Source organism: Brassica oleracea, chromosome C1, assembly GCF_000695525.1.
Source record: "Brassica oleracea var. oleracea cultivar TO1000 chromosome C1, BOL, whole genome shotgun sequence".
Lineage (NCBI taxonomy): Eukaryota > Viridiplantae > Streptophyta > Magnoliopsida > Brassicales > Brassicaceae > Brassica > Brassica oleracea.
In genome coordinates this window covers 42,941,874-42,962,836 of record NC_027748.1, presented here as the reverse complement: position 1 = coordinate 42,962,836, position 20,963 = coordinate 42,941,874, and the positions used below count along the sequence as shown (strand labels likewise).

Here is a 20,963-nt window from a genome sequence, read left to right as displayed (position 1 = left end):
CATGCTAAGGTCTAGTCTACACTGAAAAAATGAGAAAGTCTTAAATGTGTGAGTTCTAGCTAGGGAGACTATCTTCATATTGATTTCGGCTTCGTTCCATGTGTCATGTGTCATGTGTTCATGTAAGTTTTTGATTTATGTGATATACTAGGAAGATTGACTTGTAACGACGCCGGTTAATAAATGAAAAGCAGAGTAACGAGGCCCACTAAAGTTTGTGTACCGTAAATTAAGAAGTTCGGGGGCAGCGCTATATCATTTAATTGGCCCATAATTCGTATGCAAGCTACAACGCTAACATTTGAACAGTGTTTTTTTCTTTCTTTATTGTCCTTGAAGATCCGGATACCATACGAACCTGATCAGTGCCTAATGACACCGCCATCAAAGGTATCCCAGAAGGCCGCCAATTTCGCCCATAGTAATTGACGATGGTCACACGCGAGATTGATAATCTCATACGCGAGATTGATAATCTCACACTAGAGGAGAATCGATCCTTGGTCTAGACCATAGTGTTGACCACTAAACCACCACAATGTGGTTAGTATACAATGTTTTTAGAAACTAAAATGTAAAAAGTCTGAATGTGTTTCCAGTATAGATCACTGGATGAATTTATTTAGTAAATACATTTTCTATCTAATGAAGTCCATATTTAAATAAATATTCGATCGATATACATTAATCACATAAATAAATTGAAAATATTTTATTTAAAAAAAAAATAGCAACTCAAATGCTTCAAGATTCACCCAAATTAAAACCAAAATAACATGGCCATAAAAGAAATAACAAACAAACAATCAAGATTGAGAGTATTAAACACACACAAGTCAAGTTAGTTGTTATTAAACGCCCAACAATTCGTTCTGATCTCACCGTCTTCGCCTGTAAAGACATCAACGGCTCCCATTTTCACCATCGCGATCGCAAACTGGCGTTTGAATAAGTCGTTGTCTGCTGCGTATTGAGCCACCACACTAGAAGTGGCTTCATCGGTTGCGAGGCGCTGGTCAAGTTGCAAAACTCCTCTCCTCACTCGGATTTGTCCGAAGAATGCATTATCGAAAGTCAATGGCGTTGACCGGTCAAGTCCTGTTGATGGGTTCTCTGAGGCCTCACATATGGTGGTTAAACTGTACGTATTAAAAAGTTATTATTAAGTGAATTTACGTTATTGCTGTTTATGGTCGATAAGGTGATAATGCATGGACCTATTTTGAATTAAATAAAACAAAAATATTAAATCATATATATAAATATCCGGTCTAACTTACTTTGCAACCAAATCGGAGTCCATGGACGGATCAGGCAGTCCGCTTCCATTAAAATTCACGAGGCGGTCCTGGAATAGATCACAAGATCCCACTCCAACCGTGTGTGCACCCAAAAGAGCCACCGCATCCAACGTGTTCATATCTTTGTCCCCAAAGAAGCTGAGAAACGCAGCCACGGAGGCGGTTGGTCCGATAAGGTTGAACACGCCATTCGCATTTGTTCTCAACCCATCACGTCGCCCAGTGGGAATGTTGTAGCTCGGACCTCCAGATAAGGCCACAGAGTCACGGGTGGCAAGAGCCATTATGTCGGCACATGAGACGTTGGAGGGACACTGAGCCTCAAGCTCGGCCTTGATCTCGTCGATCAGCTCAAACCCTCTCACGCTCAAGTTTGGACCGACGAATCTTTCTGAATCTGTTGAGTTTAAGAGGATAGAACCGTCGCAACCCTAGGACATGACATACAATTAATATGTTATAAACAAAACTAGTCAATTAGTCTAAAATTTACGATGGTTGTGTCAAATTTTGTGTACGTGCTTAAGAATATTTAAATTCCATGTTAAGCAGAAATCTATTGGGAAAAATGTGTCGTCTTGTTTTATGTTTTAACCATTCCACACTCGAGCTTAATTTAGTCTATATATCTAAGTTTTCCTTGTGGTTGATTTTGCAATTATAATAAATGGTTGATGAGACCATACCCCGACAAAACAGTCGTGAAAATGCATGCGAAGCAAAGCGGCTGTGATCGTGGGATCACTCTCGAACTCATCGCTCACAAGAGTTTGAATTATAGTTTCTGCATTAGGGCATGAATTGTTATAAAACCCGACTCTCGGTTGGGCAAACGTGATCGGAAAAATAAAGAAAACTAAAAGTAGAATAGGAAAGTTTGTAATCTTCATCTTGTTTGGTAAGGTGATTTGCTACAGAAATTAAGTGTTATTTGTTTTGGAATATGTATTATGAGATCAAACTTTAGTTGCTATATATATACCCCAAATTAGACCGTCGATATCTGACATGCCATACGTGTAAGAGTTTCTTTTAACTAAAAGATGTTAATGTATAAACGCAAAGGGAAACATTCCGTTGCCTTGTGGAATATTTAATAAACACTATGTGCTGAAAATTGATGTAGCTTAGTCGACAATAATATTTATAGACAAAAGTAGATATCAGTAGACCTTTTATATTAGGTAAGATGTATGTTTCTACTTTCGACCAAGTAGAGTAACCTAATTCAAATTTTTGTCGTTTATATTTACTGTAAATATTTAAGTATAAACTATAAGTTTCAGAAATAGTAAGCTGAGATTTTGTTTTCCTTAATGATATATAGTTAGTTCAGTTGCTGCTATATATTTTACATATCCATAGGGCATTTAGATTCTTCAATTGTGAAGATATAAAAATTAAGAAAAAAAAATGTATTTTTTTTAGCTAGTAGCCTGAATGATATATTGAGAGCCTAAGAGTTTAAGACTATAATTGTTTTTCTCTATATATATAGTTCTATAACTTTATTTTTTTCTAGAAACTTTGGAATGGTTCAGAAAGTTTGTTTAACGGAAGTTTTGTACAGTCTATCTCTTAACATATGCTTGATATAACAAAAAGGGGGCAGAGATTGGATATTTAAATTATTTTCAAAATTCACATGTAATTGTTTAAACTTTAGGAAAGCTAAGTGTTATTAATAATATTTTTTTAAATAAGTTAAAAAAAATGTTGATATGTAATATTTAATAAATCAAAAATTTAAATTATTGATAATACGAAATATAAAAATATTTTAGGGGTTTCCCAATTTTTTTATTAGAAATAATAAAACTGGTAGCTTTATATTTTATAAACAGTCCAGTAAATCCTTTTAAGCGTTCAGAGGATAAATAAATAATCCACTGTCCAATTGTTTATAGGCCAATATGGGTTAGTTTAATGAAATGACTCATTCTTACTTTCTTTAGTTTCCTCAAAAGACAGGTAAGTGACTTTGAAAATAAATGACAAATAGCTGTGGGAATATATGTATACAATACCTGAAAAAATCAACATTGAGGTTGGTGATATCATTTTTATGATGCTTTCAACATATGATATAAAATAAAATTAAAAGGTTAATTCTAAAATAATTTCATTTTTGTATGTGTATTCTTGCTCAGGTTGGTGGTCTACTCATTGAGACTTATTTCTTCTGTATGGCGATGGCTTGCACGTATAAACATTGCTGATCTGAAGCCCGCTCGTTTGATATAAAGGGCTTGGCCTAACTAAAATCTTTCTCCCGTCGCGACCCGAGCCCATTGGTCCAAAGAGTTCGGGTACATTCTTTTTAATTAAAAGAAACTTGAAGTTAAGTAACTTGAAAATGTACCGAAATTCAAAACTCAATTTTCGTGAAAAGCCCATACAAAAACAAACAAAAATAAAATTAGTTTTTTACAAAAATAAATACCGTTGGGAAAAACCGAAAAACATATCACACAGAAACCTAACGTGGACAACAGTATTATATAAATTCTATACTTTAAAAACATATACATGAAGAAAGTTACTTGCTGCTCTCTGCAGAAATGAACGTTGCTTTGTTTTCGTGTTTCTTGCACCAAGTAAGCAAACTAAAAGCAAAGCAAGTTGAGATATTTCATATTTTAATAATTGATAACAAGTACTGTGCCATACACTTTTTTATGCTGGTATTGGTACTATCATCAATAATTAATAATTAATAATTATAAAAGTTAACGAGAAAAAAAGAATAGGCAATTTCATCTTTATGCCAAATCATCAAGATTCTCTGATGCTCTTGTTCCGGACATATTTGTTTAATTTTTTTTATAAAAAATCCCCATCTTCTAAAGTTATTTTCTTCAAATGAAAGCTTATCATATTAAGGTGAGATTAATCAGTGTTGATTATAGCTATATTTAAAATATTTGAAATATAAACGGGAAATGATTCAGACAAACGCAGTTTACTCACACTTAAAGAAAGATATCAAATTCTCAATTATTATATTCAGACCTAAATTTGTGTCATGTATTATGCATGTATAAAAGATTATATGTATGCTACATTACATAAGCGTCACAAGGATCTTGGTTCAAAATTTCACAAAGTACTATATTTTGATTAGATGTTCGGAATCCGCGTACAGATTCAGAAGGAAAGTATTCTGACAAGATTCGTAGTGACTTAAGTAAATTCCTAAACATCACTTAAAATTATAATTAAAAACAGTACTACTACTTATAGACATGAAAGATATGTAAATATGTCTTGCACGTGCGCGTATTTTGGAACAAGAACTAACGGCTTCTGATTTATCTGTACTATTCTATTTATAAATCAGTTCCCAGTGATATACACAAGTACACATCCGATATTAGACAGAAAACAAAATACAGACGCATTTTGTGTGAGGGAGAAAAAATCATGCAATTAACAGTTCAAGAACGTATAAGTGCAAGTTCTATGCAGTTTGTATTTATGGAAGATTCTTCTTTAGTTTCCAATTGCATGAATATTATCTTACCGGCCATGCAAGCATATATTCCATGTTCACATAATCAAGAAGCGTTTTCGTTAAGTTTTATACTTCACGTAAGGAACATGAATTTACTGAAATCATGTTTCATTGTCCATGTTTTATAATTCATAAATGTCAATAAAGATATCTGATTATTTTCATATTTGAATGAAAAGCAAGCTCAGCTTATTATATTGGTTGAATCACGTAGAGGGCGGGTGACATATATCAACCATTTGAAGCCTGAATACTCCATGATTCTGCTTTTCCCATGAAACTGGTTTTAATATAATGTTAGATCTAATTTAATTTGGTTAGATTACATTGATTAATGCATAATGTTAGAGAGTTAAGCAATATCAGTTCATTAATTAAATTTGAACGTTATAAGTTTGTAACGCTGTAAACACGGTTTGACAACAAATCAATTTGTCATTTCGTTTATGTTCTAACGGGAACTCTCTGCATGTTGTAAGTTGTTAGATTTAAGCAATATCAGTTCATTAATTATCTTTTAACGTTATCAATGTGTCATTTGTCATTTGTCATTTGGTTCGTATTTTTCAAAGGGGGAGCTATTTAGTTGAAAAATGCACAAACCACATCACCTAAGTCCGGTTTTCAAAATTGTAGAAACCGTTATTTATTACCACAACAAATAAAAACACATGACTTTTATGAAATAAAATCAGTATTTATTTTCTTTTTTTCATCAACGAACGTGAGATTCCACTTACCAGCATCAAGCACGGTGCTCAGATTACCTGCACTAAACTTTTTTAATTTAAAAACAAATAACAATTTGATTCGTCCTCTTATGTTAAATCACGTGGCGAATTATCTTACGTGTCAATGCTGACGTGTCGTAACTTTACCTCTAACCCCTTTTTAAACCCTTCACTCTCGAGCTTCGAACACAAACAGTACTTAAAAAAAAAAACACAATCAGTTCTCTCTCTCTAGAAAAAAAAACATTTCAAATTTTGTTTCTCTCTCTAAAAAGAAACTGAACAAAACCGATCAGTTCCAGATTGCTGCAAGACATAAACAAATGTCGGACACTGTCCTAAGGAAGCTGATCGTGGAGATCTGCAACGCGAGGAACCTAATGCCGAAAGACGGCCAAGGAACGGCGAGCGCCTACGCGATCGTCGACTTCGACGGCCAGCGGCGGCGGACGAAGACCAAGTTCCGAGATTTGAATCCCCAGTGGGACGAGAAGCTCGAGTTCTTCGTGCACGACGTGGCGACCATGGGGGAGGAGATTCTCGAGATCAATCTGTGCAACGACAAGAAGACGGGGAAGCGGAGCACGTTTCTCGGGAAGGTTAAGATCGCCGGAAACGCGTTCGCGGCGGCGGGGTCCGAGACTCTTGTTTATTACCCGCTCGAGAAGAGGAGCGTCTTCTCTCAGATCAAAGGTGAGATCGGTTTAAAAGCGTATTACGTTGACGAGAGTATTCCGGCGGCGGCGGCGGCGGCGACTGAGGAGAAGCCTGCAGAAGGTCAGGCTGCTCCGGCGGCGGAAGAGAAGGCGGGGGAGAAGGAGAAGGAGAAAACAGAGGAGGGGAAGAAAGAAGCAGAGGCGGCGAAAACAGAGGAGAAACCGAAGGAAGAAGCTAAACCGGAGGATAAACCGAAGGAGGAAGCTAAACCGGAGGAGAAGAAACCCGATGCAGTAGCTCCGCCGGCTAAAGAAGCTGAGAAAAAGCCTCCGGAAGCCGCCGCAGCAGCTCCTCCTCCTCCGGCCGTACCGCAGAAGACAGAGACGGTGATGCAAAAAGAGATAGAAATTAAACCGGAGAATCTAAACCGGCAAGACTTAATCGGAGCGGATCTTGATCTCCCTTCTCTAACCAGAGATCAGAACCGTGGTGGCGGTTACGATCTCGTCGATCGAATGCCGTTTCTATACATCCGCGTAGCCAAGGCGAAGCGAGCGAGCAACGACGGGAGCAATCCGATCTACGCCAAGCTAGTGATCGGTACAACCGGTGTCAAAACCAGATGCCAAACCGGTAAAGATTGGGACCAAGTGTTCGCTTTCGAGAAAGAGAGCTTAAACTCGAGCTCCTTGGAAGTTTCGGTTTGGTCGGAAGAGAAAGTTGAGAAGGAAGACAAAACGGTGACGACTACGGAGAGTTGTTTAGGAACGGTGTCGTTTGATCTTCAAGAGGTTCCTAAGCGTGTGCCTCCGGATAGTCCTTTGGCTCCTCAATGGTACACGTTGGAGTCTGAGAAGTCTCCGGGGAATGACGTCATGCTCGCTGTTTGGCTCGGGACTCAAGCTGATGAAGCGTTTCAAGAGGCTTGGCAGTCGGACTCCGGCGGGTTGATACCGGAGACCCGGTCCAAGGTTTACTTATCTCCGAAGCTCTGGTATTTAAGGCTAACGGTTATACAAACCCAAGACTTGCAGCTAGGTTCGGGACCCGAACCTAAAGCGAAGAACCCCACCACTGAGCTGTATGTGAAAGCTCAGCTTGGACCTCAAGTCTTCAAAACGGCCAAGACTTCCATCGGACCGTCAGCTTCTTCGTCTGGATCTGGTAACCCGACATGGAACGAGGATCTAGTTTTCGTAGCTTCTGAGCCGTTTGAGCCGTTCTTGATAGTGTCTGTGGAAGATATAACGAATGGTCAGTCCATTGGTCAGACCAAGATACACATGGGGAGCGTCGAGAGGAGAAATGATGACCGGACCGAACCGAAATCGAGGTGGTTTAATCTCGCCGGAGACGAGAATAAACCATACTCTGGGAGGATACATGTGAAGGTTTGCCTCGAAGGCGGGTATCATGTGTTGGATGAAGCAGCTCATGTGACGAGTGATGTTAGACCTTCCGCTAAACAGCTAGCCAAGCCACCTATTGGGTTATTGGAAGTGGGTGTTCGTGGAGCTACTAATTTACTTCCGGTGAAAACAAGAGACGGTACGCGTGGTACTACTGATGCTTATGTTGTTGCAAAGTATGGTCCGAAATGGGTTCGGACTCGTACCATCCTCGACCGGTTTAACCCGCGGTGGAACGAGCAGTACACATGGGATGTTTATGATCCGTGCACGGTCCTAACCATTGGAGTATTTGACAACGGACGATACAAACGCGACGAAGCTGGGAAGCAAGGTAGAGACTTAAGGGTTGGGAAAATCCGGATACGCCTCTCTACTCTCGACATGAACCGCGTCTACCTAAACTCCTACACCTTAACCGTAGTACTACCCAGCGGAGCCAAGAAGATGGGAGAGATAGAAATTGCGGTTCGGTTTTCTTGTCCTTCCTGGCTAAGCATTATTCAAGCTTATGTCACACCAATGCTACCTAGGATGCACTACGTCCGTCCACTCGGCCCAGCTCAACAAGACATTCTGCGTCACACGGCTATGCGTATTGTAACTGCTCGCCTCGCCCGGTCTGAGCCGCCTTTGGGTCAAGAGGTGGTTCAGTACATGCTTGACACGGACAATCATGTGTGGAGCATGAGGAGAAGCAAAGCGAATTGGTTCCGTGTCATCACGTTCTTGTCACGTGCCGCTACTATAGCCCGTTGGGTTCACGGGATACGAACTTGGGTCCATCCACCAACCACTGTCCTCGTTCACTTGCTTCTCGTGGCCATCGTCTTGTGTCCGCATTTAGTTCTACCAACTGTTTTCATGTACGCGTTCTTGATCCTAGCCTTGAGGTTCCGTTGCCGTGGCAGATTCAAAGTCAGTAGCGTTGACACTCGTCTTTCCTGCGTTGACTCTGTTGCACCTGATGAGCTAGACGAGGAGTTTGATGGTTTTCCGGCGACTAGACCACCGGAGGTTGTTCGCATAAGGTATGACCGGTTAAGGGCATTAGCCGGTCGAGCACAAACTTTACTAGGTGATGTGGCGGCTCAAGGAGAGCGTGTTGAGGCGCTTTTCAACTGGAAGGACCCACGCGCCACATGTATATTTGTGGTGTTCTGTCTTTTCGCGTCGTTCTTGTTCTACATTGTGCCATTCAAGATCTTCGTTTTGGGGTTTGGTTTTTACTACATCCGACACCCGAGGTTCAGGGACGATATGCCTTCAATTCCGGCCAACTTTTTCCGTCGACTTCCTTCAATGTCTGATCAGATCCTGTGATTCAGACAAAGGGTGGTCCAGTATTAATCTTGTCTTTTGTTGTTTTATCTATTTCTTGTCATGTAATCCTCTGAATATTTAATTATTATTATTTTTTATATACCTTCATTGTTTTTTAACTAAAGTTGTGGTGGTAGGTCCGTGAGTGGACAATTAAGATCTCATCACACCAATAGATGGAAATTTGACCGTTAGTGCTTTGTGGGCCAAATATTTAATTAGAACATTAAAAGACATTCGTATAAAGCTCAAGAAAATCTGATCGAGTCGTGGTTTAGGTGAAGAAGTTAGTGTGTATGACCGTTGCTGCATCGCAGGAGCGTTGCTCTAGGAAAAGGAAAACTTAAACCGTAGAATAATAAAGATAAATATTGCCCTTACAAGTTGTCCTACCAAAAAGCTAATGTAGAGAGCTGGTCGACCGGTCTCGCCGCCGGATTATGACCGTGAACCATAGCATTACCAATCTATCTCAATGATGCTTAGTTCCTTACTTCATGTCTGGACTTTTTTTAATTTTCGGATACCTATAAAATTACTCATTTCAACAAGTATTTCATTTTGATTTGAAGATCAGTCTTGTTTGGTTTAGTTTGACCTCTTTCACTTGCCTTTTCCCATATTGAACACCTCTAGTTTCAAACATTAATGTCTTGTAGAAAATCAAGACAAATTAAGTACTCCTAGTAAAAACACAACAAAAAAAAAAACTTAAATCTACTCATTCCCAAAGACACAATTATCAACAGCTATAGCTGAAATATATGCTTTCACAAAGATCAAAGATTGGTCAAACGCTTATAATATGGAGTATCACAACCTCGCCCATCCAAAATTCTATATAGTATAATGGTTTGGAAATCCAAAACCAAATCCACCCCAACAGTATATCTAAAATTTTCATTATTATTTTTAGGAATCACTAAAGAATAAACACCGAAACAGACCAAGAAAGAATAAGGTCAAAGGTATCTCCATATAGAGTAGCATAGCTCACATTTCCTATCTACATTGTCTCTTGACAAAGTTTCTTCTCAACATAAGCCTCAAAAGCAAACTCTTCAACCTCCTAGCCCCCGAACCAGGACCAAGTTCGGGTTTTGACACACGGTTCCGTTTGTTTCTCAGAAGCTCTCGGTCTATCCTATTGAGAACCGGGTCATTGCCCTTGAACTTCCTTGCAAACGGCCTGTTACTCATTACCATCTTTCTGTAATCCCTTGTCCCTAGTGTCTTAGGATGCTGTTTTGGAGGATTGTCCCACGCTATGTAGTGAAGGTCGTGGTTCACGGTCGTGTTCCTGAACTCATCCGAGTTGCATATGAGGGTCTGAAAATAGCCTTCGGGAGATGAAACGAAGTTGGTGTAGTAGAGTAGGAGAGTTCTAGGTAAGTTGTCATAACCTATTATGCAATATTCTGAAAACGGTCTTGATAGGAATGTCCAAGCTGAACCTGAAATATTTTGCATGCTATATTATATATCATTTACATTTCTTTACTAAACAAAAATACATTTCACCAAAAAGTAAACTTCTACACTTTTATTATCCCGTTTAACAAAAAAATATATATATTAGGTTTTATGTCTTATTCAGCTCAAATCAAAATCCTTAGACGCAACAATCTTTTAATCTCAGTTTTTTTTAGATTAAACTTCTATACATCTTAACAATAAAAAGTGAAAGAGGAAAGGAAACCTGTGAAGAGCTTAAAAGAAGTAGGGAGGCTTCGTTGTTTGATAACCCACCAAATCTCTGACTTGTTGAGGCTATAAAGTCCTGGATCTATTATTATTGGTTTCCCTCTTTTGTTCCTACACATTTCATTATAGTACTAATCTTAATCATATAATTTTCCTTACAGTTCCACTAAGAGCTAAGACTGCTTTGCAAATAGTTCAAATTATATTTATAAGCATGTTCACAATTTTTCTGTTTTTCTCATCAATGGTATAGTATTAATTTCAATGACAAAAACGTAGAAAAGAAAAGAAGTAAAACTTACATTTTCCATCCCAACCGGCTAGTGTGCTGAATGAAGTTGAGATCTCTAGGCAACTCAGAAAAAGCATAGATCAGATCTGCATTTAATTAACAAATTAATAAATTACACAACAATTGCATCACTCTCCCATAAATAGACACACCATTATCAGCCTAATAATAACTTGAGTTGAGAATCAATGTCTAAACCAATCCTAAGCCACACAAACCGATCCTAACCATTGCATTCTTATCATAAGTCCAAATCCAAACTAAGATAAAATAGATAACCAAAGGTATACATCCATCTTAACCGGTTAATCTGTACATCATACAAATCTAGATCCAAATCTTGATCATTTTAAAAGCAAGAAATGATGAAAACATTGGATAGATTGTAAATATATTTGGTTGGCCAAAATTAAATAAAAGGGTACACTCACCGTACCGTCTTGTGTGACTAGAGGATAATCAGAAGCACTTAGATTAATGAACCAGTCCCACCGACAACATCTCAAGAGCAAAGCCATTGCGTGAAGCGTCGTCGCCAGCATCGTAGGTCCTCTGTAAGTAACAAGATTCGGTTTACCTACGATCATTACATTACCCTCGGGCTGAAAGAGAGGCTCTCCAGCCACGAACCTGGCCATCTCCAAATGCTCCTCCTCAGGGGCCTCGAGGTCTAGGTGGATCAAGTAGTGGTTTCTACGGTGGTAGAGAGATCTGAGGAGGCGTTTGAGTTTATCAACGTCCCCTTTGGAGGCAGAGATTAGGTAGGCGAAAGAGGGAAGTGTAGAGTTAAAGTCTTGGTTGGATTCAAGGGATGTAGTGGGGATCTTTGAAGAAGCGAAGAGAGTGGTGGTCGTGGGGATGATGTAAAAGAGTGAGAAGAGGAGAGAAGTTAGAGAGAAGGAGATCATCAATAGCTTCTTCATCGCCATTTTGTTCCTCTGTAAATTTTCTTGGAATCTCTTCTTTGGAGTCAAGAAGAGGAGAGAGAGAGAGTGTTGTGTGGTTTAATGCCGAACTAGTTTGTTGAATTACAAAGATGGGTTTCTATTTACTGATTCTTTCTGTTAATACCCCTATATTTAATAATTGTGAGAAAAGATATACAAGTTCGAAAAACAATGCTAGGGGAAATCAAAATTCATACTCGAATTGCTCATCATCATTTATGAGCTAAACTATTTTAAAATAGGCACCAACAGATATTAGGCATGGTACCAATAGTTTGAAAGATGATTGTCACCAAACTTGACAAAAACATTAACCATCTCCAACAAATGATATGTTTTCTCAAATGAAAAAACTCCAATAAATAAACTACTTGTGTATTGGCCTTAAGAAAAAATGAATGTTGATAAAACACATATTTTGATTTTATCCAGACAAAGCAATAAAACATTATATAATTTTGTTACAACATGCTATATCTTAAACAGGAAAAGAAAAGTGTAAAAAATATTTTGAAAACAGACTTTTAAGTTAGAGTGATCTAGATTGAGAGTACGAATTAAGAATACCTAAAAAAGGTTGTAAGATTGGATTCCTTGCTTTCAAATTAAGTCCTCTATCACTATAATGTCTTTGATATTGGTATCACTTAAAACGAATCAACCATGTAATACTGGATCTTTGAGTATAATCTTTAATTAAATCCTTTGGATTTGAAACACTTGCAAATATAGAAGATCTTCCATGAATTTATAGGAAAAAAAATCATTCAACCTTTACCAAAAAGATAGAAGTAAATCGTTTTAAAGTAACTATTTACCACCAAAAGTGGGAACAAACCAACGAGCATCCTTGAAAGATAGTGGCGACGAAGCAGTAAGATGATTAAACAATTGAACTTCATTCTTGGTGTGAATTAATATTGACGACGCAAATCCCGTTATCATCCTCCCCGAGACTATAGTTGTTGCCTCTACCAAACCGATCATTATTATAATATACACAATTTTTAGAAACACCATCTTTGGCTGGAACCGTTATTTGTTGATCCAAAAGCAATGCTTCGTCCCCTAGAGACTTGATTATACTCCATTTTGATGATTTAGGATCCATCTTGTAGATGTTCAATGAGTGTCTCCGCTCTCTTGAAATACCTAAAACTTGTCCAGACAAAGTTACAGCAAGATGGTCGAAATCAAATGAGTCATAACACTCCGGAGACGGGGTGAAACTTGCAAACTCCATAGGAGAATCACCGCAAGAGAAATCAAAAGCAGTGATGCTTCCGTCTTCAATAAGTACGTAAAGCTTGCTTTCTATAAACACCATATCGACGCAGCTTTGATTCGTTGATGATCGAAACACTCTCCATCCATCGTCTCCTTTCTTGTGATATGCAAGAGAGCGATCAAAAGCCCACACAACAAAATAATCTTTGTTTCTTTCATCTACCCACAAAACGGCGGCGCCAATTCCATAGCACGTTGATAACAATGTTACGTTATCTTTATAATGGAATGTTGTAACCGTGAAGCTAGAGTCAAAATTTCTCTTGAATTTGAACTTTGTACCCTCGGTTGATTCCATTGAGTCTAGGGACGGGAGATGAATCCTCTCTCGAGTGAGCATATTCAAAAGATAAAAACGGGTTTTACGGTCTAACATGAGGAACCAGCTATTGTAACTTGCCAAACAAGAAGTCCTAAGGATAGCAGAACCGAGATCTCTTACGGTGTATGATTTGTTGTCAATAGGATCGAACAACTTACATGAATCGTCGATGCTTTCCAGAGGTAAGTGAAGTACGTCTGCAGGAAAGAGGACGAGCCATGGGTTTGCTTGTCTCATGCGGCATGATTTTGAAGCGGAATACCATACTGAAGAAACGCATCTGGCTCTATGAAAATCAACAAAGCTTAATCGTTCCATGACCAATATAACCAGGTCGAGGATAAGCATCGGGTCCATGGCGTATCGTTTTGTTGGAACCGATCATCTCTACTTTGGGGGTCATTATAATAGTGTTTTTCTTAAAGGGTAGTTGAGTTTTAGGGTTTTCACTTGTTTACTTTTCTAAGGGGTAATAGAAGGGGAAAATAAGAGAATAATTTCTTTTAAAATAACAGAAGAGTAAATAAAATTAACCCAAATGTATGTATATCTTAATCAAATTTTAATTAATTAGAAAATAAATTAGGGAATAGAAAACGGTGGGAGAGTGTGCTCGACTGCTCGGAAGAGTCTTTAGAGTGAAGTTCTTAGCGAAAGTTAATAAACTGTTTCTTAACTTTTAATTAAAAGAGCTAAGAACCGGTTCTTAAATAAGGACTGGTTCTTAACTTTTTTAATTAAAAATTAAGAAACAGTTTATTGACTTCCGCTAAAAATTTCATCCTAAGAACCCGAGTTAATCATGCTCTTAATGGATTGCTAGGGTTAATGATGCTCTTAGATCACCCGCGGTGGTATGCTTTCATCTGAGTTTCTTTCTAGAAAAAGTATTAAAATATGTAATAGCAGTAGAGAGATGAAACAAAACGATCATTGTCTTCAGAAACCACTAAACCAGATGTCTTCTTTCCATTCACACAATTCAACTTCATGACTTTTTTGGTTATTCAGTTTTATTGTTCTAAGATATTAATATATTTATGTTTAGAAACTCAAGTTAAGAAATTTGCCACTAATGATGCTCTTAGATATCTCTCACTAGAATGTCTTTTATATCACTAAAATGAATTAACCTTGTAATAGTATTCTTTTGATATCTCTAGACAAAATGAGCAACCCTAGAACACATAACATAATGAAACATACTTCTTTCTGATCACAACCATTTCCGAGAGTGTCTTTGACGAAATAGCATACCTTCTCAAACTTCATGGCATTGTCAAAATCGAACTAGCTCTTGTTAGTGTCAATGTTGTTACAAAAAGAAAAATAAATCCATTTCATTATGAATTTTAGCTTAATTACAACCCAATTAAGAGTCTCATTGTAAGATTTTCTTTAATTATTTTAATGTCTATTTGAACTCCATTTCCATGTAGAAAACATTTTAAGGAACTCTTATCTTTAGACATTTGATGGGGTGAATCAAAACTTATCAATAACATTTTACTATCCTTAAATTTCCGCTCATAATTATTTTAGGTTCGCAAAGTAGTGATAATATTTGCATATATAAAGTGTTATATTTAGAATGGTTAACATTTAGTTGTGATATGTGACGGGACCATAGTCATATTTACATACACATAGCAATTTCAAATTCATTTTTATCAAGTACTTGTGTGGAAGTGGATATGACAAGTTCGTTTTTTTCTGATGCTTATGTTTGGTGATTTTAAAGTCCATCATTAACTGATCAATATTTGTACACCATTTATTTGAAGATTTCATCATATCGAATTACTCACTAACTAACCAAAATCGTCATTTGCTTCTTATGCGTTCACATAACACCATTCTCTTCATGGATGTGGCTTTAGAGGCTCGTAAGTTTGAGATTCTTTGCTCTCTACGGGCGGTCGAGACTCTGCGTAGAGTTTCTTGCTACAAAGATTCGACTATGAAAGAAGATTGCATACTTGCATTTGGTCACTTGTGCAGATATGATTACAATACTACTGCTTGCAAGGTACGTTTCATCCAATAAGAAAATCTTAATTCTATGTGTGTCCATTTATAATGTTATTATTATTTTGTAGATTCAATAACTAATGATACGAAATAGATAACTTAGTTGTGGACACATTGGGCTTTTGAGTTGTTAACCTTGGATGACATCCACATGGACTACCATGAAAACTATGACCAGAAGTGATAGAGGTAAAATTCTCGATTAAAAATATCATTTCATGTATAAATCATCTGATATTTAAATTTTAATTGGTGGAATTGTAGAAAGTTGCTGATGACATGGGAAATATTTCATTAAAGAAGATAGTTGAATAAATACAATGCAAAAGTATTTCTGTTGAAAAACAACTATTTTTTTATCAGCTGCCCATCTATATTATAGATCAAATGGTGATCAGACGAGCCGATTCTCCGAAAAACACCTCCGTTTAACCGGGTCTGATCTATATAGAAAAAATGTAGTCTCTAGTCCTAGCTTCTTTTGCTAACGCGTCCGCCCGACCATCGAAAAACAACTATTAAACAATATCGTTTGAATAATTAGTATTTTTACATTTAGACTTTTTCATTTTGTTGCAGGAACTAACTACTCGGAGTGTGTTTCTGCATGAACAACTTAAATCTAAAGCTCGAAAAGAGAGATGCAATACGGAACCAAAAAAATTAGTTGTTTCCACTGTAAAAGTCTCTTCAAGGATCTTATTTTGCTTCGAGTGATGGTCTAGAAGCTCGTGGACGTTTCTAGACTTTCTCAACGTTGCTTTAATCAATGACAAGAGAAGGAACAAACTATTAAAGATGAAATTGACATTGTAAGAGATTTACATATCGAATAATTAAACAATGTACATGAATGTTGTATATATTGGCAAGTGTTTACTCTTGTGCCATCTCTTTAAATGCTGCAACAAAACTTGCGTTCCAACGCATTCAGCTTTGCTATTAAATAACCCATCTCAAACAAGGCGATCTGTTGTTTCCCCTGTACAAGTCGTTGGAACGTAGCCTGCATTGTTCAGTAAGCTGTGTGACCTTCCATAGAATAGATAGATCATGCTTCCAATAAGCAGCCATATCAAGACCCTGATCCATGTCCCAGCTCTGCCATTACAAATACCAACAACGTTTTAGATAGATCCAGTTTTGATTCATACATATTCATGATGGTCCATCAAACTCACTCACCCAATGTTGATGATCAAGTAGGTGTTGATCAAAATGCAGAGAACAGGTAGATATGGAACGAATGGACAGAGAAACCCTGAAACCGAATCAAATATATAAACTGTTAAGCAAGCAACACCACTGAGAACGTGAGGCACCAACCAAAGCTCAGTGATGGCTTGAAGCAACTTATATTCAACTAGATTTCTCATTTTTTGTTCTGTATGAATAGGAAACAAAAGGCTTAAGACTCAAAACATTACCTCCTTGGTGTCCAAAGTTATGCCTTTCGTCATCCTCATCAATGCAACCAAGTGTAATCAAACTTCCAAGTAAGACGGCTGCACTGACACCACACATAGTGAACCGAGGGAAACTGCCATGGTCAAGAAGAAAAGGCGTTAAGATGATTTAAACCATACAAATATATTGAAAACACAGAGTTAGACAAGCAAGTAGCAGCGATATAGTTCAAACTATTCACCTAAACTAAATTAAATCTAATTGTTTAGAAACAAATAAAGACTCAACTAGGCGCATGGATCCACAGGAATAAGATACCAACCTTGGAAGACGCTCAGCAGAAGCTCCTGAAGCAAGGCCTAAGACACCTATGCACACAAGAGCTATACTCCATGCAGCAATTTTTCTTCTCTTTCCAAAATACTTCTCATCTGTTCAATGAAAACATCAGAAATACATATGAAGGGTAGTGAAAACTGAGCATATTACAGTACAATAAATTCTTAATAACTATGGGAATGATCACATTTTTGTACCTGTAACGGTTTCATCACCAAGAAGAGGAGAATCAGAAGATTCTATCCCATCTTCAAGAACATTTTCAGGTTGCACTCTACTTTCAACGCTATCAGTCCAAGTTTGAGAGGATGGTAGGGGAACTCCATCCGGTGGTACATATCTGAGAACTAACACACAGGCTGCTACGGCAGTGAATGCCATCAGAGTTCCTACACTAACCTGATGAATGAAAACCAATACGTGTTACAAAGCGAAGGATCTTTTATCACAATAGACGTAAGTTTCAGCCTGTCTCAACACTAATATTATTAGAATCCTTCTATGAGACAATAAGACGTGTAGTGTAAGCAAAGATCAGAGCTTACCATCTCGGACAACTGTGAAACATCCATGAAAAATGCCAGTGAAGCAGCCAGCACACCAATTACTATTGTGTTTTTCACCGGTACATGTGTTCGTGGGTTGATTTCTGCAAAGAAAGCTGGCAACAATCCGTCCCTAGCCATTGCCATGAAGATTCTCGGCTGATCAAAGAAATCAAAACGCACTGTCAAAGTTACATGTATGCATTACCATGACCCACACAGAACCTAGCAATGTCATTGACCTAGTTTTGAACTTGGGTTCTTCAGAACAATAAGGATTGGTTAGTACCTGAGCCAGAAGAGAACCCAACAAACTAGCGCACAGAGCAGTTATTGCCCCAGTTGTTAAGATGTACCTGAAACATATATGAAAGTAGTATTTATATTATATTCACTCTCATGAAATGGGAGCGATGTATTATGCTTACGCTGCCCATTGCATCCCACTGTCTCCAAATGCAGAGGAGATAGGAGTATCAGGATCCAGTGTATAGTAAGGGACCAATCCAACAATAACTACTGATAAAAGCATATACAAAATGCAGCATATCAGTAATGCAATCCCAATCCCCAACGGAAGATCCCTTTGAGGATTTTTAACCTGTTGTGGCAAAAGAGTTGACAATACTAAGAGTCTAAGACTAAACATCCTCTTTTATTAATAATAAGTTCTATACAGAATCTTAAAAGCAGTGTACCTCCTCAGCTGTGCTTGTTACGGTATCAAACCCAATGTATGAGAAGAATACAACAGCAGATCCAGCGAGAATCCCATTTAATCCAAAAGGAAAATAACTGTAAAGACAAGAATCAAAACGTTGACCTTTAAAATGATTCTGTGACACAAAACTTATCACAATGGAAGAAGATTAATAGGTTTAATTACCCATCAGGAAGATCATAGCCAACCCAGCCAGTCTTGAAAGCTAAATAACCACCAACTACTATGATGAAAACCAATGTGCAAACATTCACTGATGTTACAACTGCTTGTACTAATGAGCTCTGTCAATAAAAAATAACTGTTAAACTATCTAATAATCCTGAGATAAATTTTCATTTTCAAGGTTTTGAAATGTAAGTACCTCCTTTATCCCAAAGCATAGTAGTATTGTAACAATCATAATCAACAGTGCTGCACATGGATCAACCACAATACCAAGTCCAGGAATAGTTTGTCTAGCTAAGAACACAGGAAGTTTGTCTGACCCTCCAAAAAAAGATGCCTTAAAGAAAACAAAAACACCGCTCAGAATCAAATCCAAGTATACATATATAACTCTCAAAGGGAATTTACCAGATTTGGAGAAATGCCACGTGCAATGGCTGATCCACCAATCGTGTAATCCAACACCAGTGCCCAACCAACCAACCAAGCAATCCTATTGAAAGTCTCAATTTTTAAGACAGGACAACAAGTAAAAGTGTATCTATGGTCTCCTACATACCCTTCTCCAAGACATATGTAAGCATAATGATAAGCACTCCCAGCAGATGGACAACGAGAAGCAAGCTCAGCATAGCAACAAGCGGAGAGGGCAGCTGCTACACCAGCGATGAAGAATGATACAGCAAGAGCAGGTCCTGTGTGTTGTCTAGCTACTGTCCCCACTAGAATATACACTCCTGCTCCTATTGTTGTTCCAACTCCTTCAAAAATTCCAACAAAGGTAGTAAATGATCAATTTAATTTACAAAAACAAAAAATGATTAAAAAAAAGTTTGGATCTTTTTGTCTCATTACCAATAGCAACAAGGTCAACAACTGTTAGTTTCTTGGCGAGCTGATGACGATGATCTTCTCCATCGTGTTTTTTGATATGATGAGCAGAATCAACTTGTTTCCTTCTCCCAACACTGTTCATATCAACCAGACAGCAACAAAACACTACAAAGATTTGATTTTTCGATTGATTCAGAGTGAAACCATCTGGTTTTAAATCTCAGGGAATACAAAAAGTGTGAACCTTTTCCCTCGGACAAGATCTCTAACTCAAGATGGGGTCTGTAATGTATGAGATGCTTAGAGAGGCGTGCACGATTCTAACTTTTATGAGATTGGAACCAAGATTCTCATTGGTAAGAGATATTCAATATTTCTGTTAGATAGTGTATTTATGCAACACCGCTAAAGGCGACTCGTGATCTATGATTTTACTCCTAAGATATGGTGTATTATTCATCTACACCTCCAATTTAAAACATTTACTGGATTTTTTTCTTTAACAAATTGAATCTTAAAATTATATATCCTTATTCATTTTAATTAATACTATTTAAGATTAATACAACAGGAGTATATGAACTCTGATTGCTATATAATAGTATTATTTAAGATTATTATAATAATTATATAGCCAAATTAATTATATTTGGATCATGGTTTTATATGTTTACTATCATTTTAGTTTTATTTTCTTTAAGTTTATAGATAATCTATGTTAAATTGTGTTATTTAAAATAATATAACTCCTGAATTACCTTATATATAATTTATTGCCTTATTAATATTGTTAATAGAAAAAATGATACTCCTGATTTATGAGATATTATTATTATTTATCCGTTGATAAAAAATATATTATTATTTATCCACACCTCAATTTTAATACATTTACATGGTTCGTTTCTCTTAAATTGAATCTTCAAATTATATATCAGTATTATCATTTATTGATACTACTTAAATTAAAACAATAATAAAATTTTAATTTGGTTTAAAACAATAATGTCAAATATTGTTGTGTTATCTAAGATTAATACAATAATAGAGCCAAGTTAATGATGTTTTAAATCATGGTTTTCTATCTTTTCTTTTATCATTTTAGGTTTTTTCTATGTTTACATATAATTTTATCCTTATTGTGATATTTAAGATAGTATAACTCTTCGATTATATTGTATAATTTGTTGCATTATTAATACTGTTATTAAAATCATTAATATTGTCATTAAAATATTTATTTTTATTTTTCTTAATATTATTATTATTATAGATGATATAGTTAACTAATAGTCTCATACAACTAAGTATATTTGAAATGTAATTTAATATATTTACAAAATTCTTTAGAGTGTTTGGAAATGTTTGAAGCAAAAATTAAATTTTAACCTACATTAGGAATCAAAGTGTTCATGTCGGCCAGATTCACAG

The 20,963-nt window shown here is 36.9% G+C and overlaps 5 protein-coding genes across 6 annotated transcripts; 1 reads left to right on the top strand and 4 right to left on the bottom strand.

Annotated features, from left to right (window-relative positions):
• Positions 1 to 841: 841 nt before the first annotated feature.
• On the bottom strand, positions 842 to 2,191 carry LOC106341059 (peroxidase 57). Its single transcript, XM_013779879.1, has 3 exons — positions 1,988 to 2,191; positions 1,281 to 1,732; positions 842 to 1,139 (listed from the first exon to the last, which is right to left on the bottom strand). The coding sequence occupies exons 1-3, from the start codon at positions 2,189 to 2,191 to the stop codon at positions 842 to 844; spliced, it is 954 nt and encodes a 317-aa protein (XP_013635333.1).
• Positions 2,192 to 5,755: 3,564 nt separating this feature from the next.
• On the top strand, positions 5,756 to 9,043 carry LOC106335891 (protein QUIRKY). Its single transcript, XM_013774595.1, has one exon. The coding sequence runs from the start codon at positions 5,870 to 5,872 to the stop codon at positions 8,933 to 8,935; it is 3,066 nt and encodes a 1,021-aa protein (XP_013630049.1). The 5' UTR covers positions 5,756 to 5,869; the 3' UTR covers positions 8,936 to 9,043.
• Positions 9,044 to 9,825: 782 nt separating this feature from the next.
• On the bottom strand, positions 9,826 to 11,944 carry LOC106326498 (xylosyltransferase 2). The gene is made up of 4 exons (XM_013764473.1): positions 11,368 to 11,944; positions 10,942 to 11,017; positions 10,635 to 10,750; positions 9,826 to 10,389 (listed from the first exon to the last, which is right to left on the bottom strand). Exons 1-4 carry the CDS (start codon positions 11,858 to 11,860, stop codon positions 9,938 to 9,940), a joined length of 1,137 nt encoding a protein of 378 aa, XP_013619927.1. The 5' UTR covers positions 11,861 to 11,944; the 3' UTR covers positions 9,826 to 9,937.
• An 832-nt stretch (positions 11,945 to 12,776) lies between these two features.
• On the bottom strand, positions 12,777 to 13,844 carry LOC106300968 (putative F-box protein At3g03730). Its single transcript, XM_013737267.1, has one exon. It carries the CDS (start codon positions 13,842 to 13,844, stop codon positions 12,777 to 12,779), a length of 1,068 nt encoding a protein of 355 aa, XP_013592721.1.
• Positions 13,845 to 16,297: 2,453 nt separating this feature from the next.
• LOC106300107 (cationic amino acid transporter 4, vacuolar) lies at positions 16,298 to 19,929 on the bottom strand. 2 transcript variants are annotated; one of them, XM_013736293.1, is made up of 15 exons: positions 19,777 to 19,929; positions 19,554 to 19,697; positions 19,258 to 19,459; positions 19,107 to 19,191; positions 18,895 to 19,035; positions 18,696 to 18,814; positions 18,508 to 18,604; positions 18,238 to 18,410; positions 18,099 to 18,165; positions 17,810 to 17,968; positions 17,462 to 17,663; positions 17,248 to 17,356; positions 16,946 to 17,058; positions 16,704 to 16,779; positions 16,298 to 16,619 (listed from the first exon to the last, which is right to left on the bottom strand). In XM_013736293.1, the coding sequence occupies exons 2-15, from the start codon at positions 19,672 to 19,674 to the stop codon at positions 16,475 to 16,477; spliced, it is 1,809 nt and encodes a 602-aa protein (XP_013591747.1). In that variant the 5' UTR covers positions 19,675 to 19,697; positions 19,777 to 19,929; the 3' UTR covers positions 16,298 to 16,474. The 2 variants fall into 2 exon arrangements, with proteins under 2 accessions (XP_013591747.1, XP_013591676.1); XM_013736222.1 differs by having other exon boundaries at positions 19,554 to 19,929.
• Between the last annotated feature and the right edge of the window lie 1,034 nt (positions 19,930 to 20,963).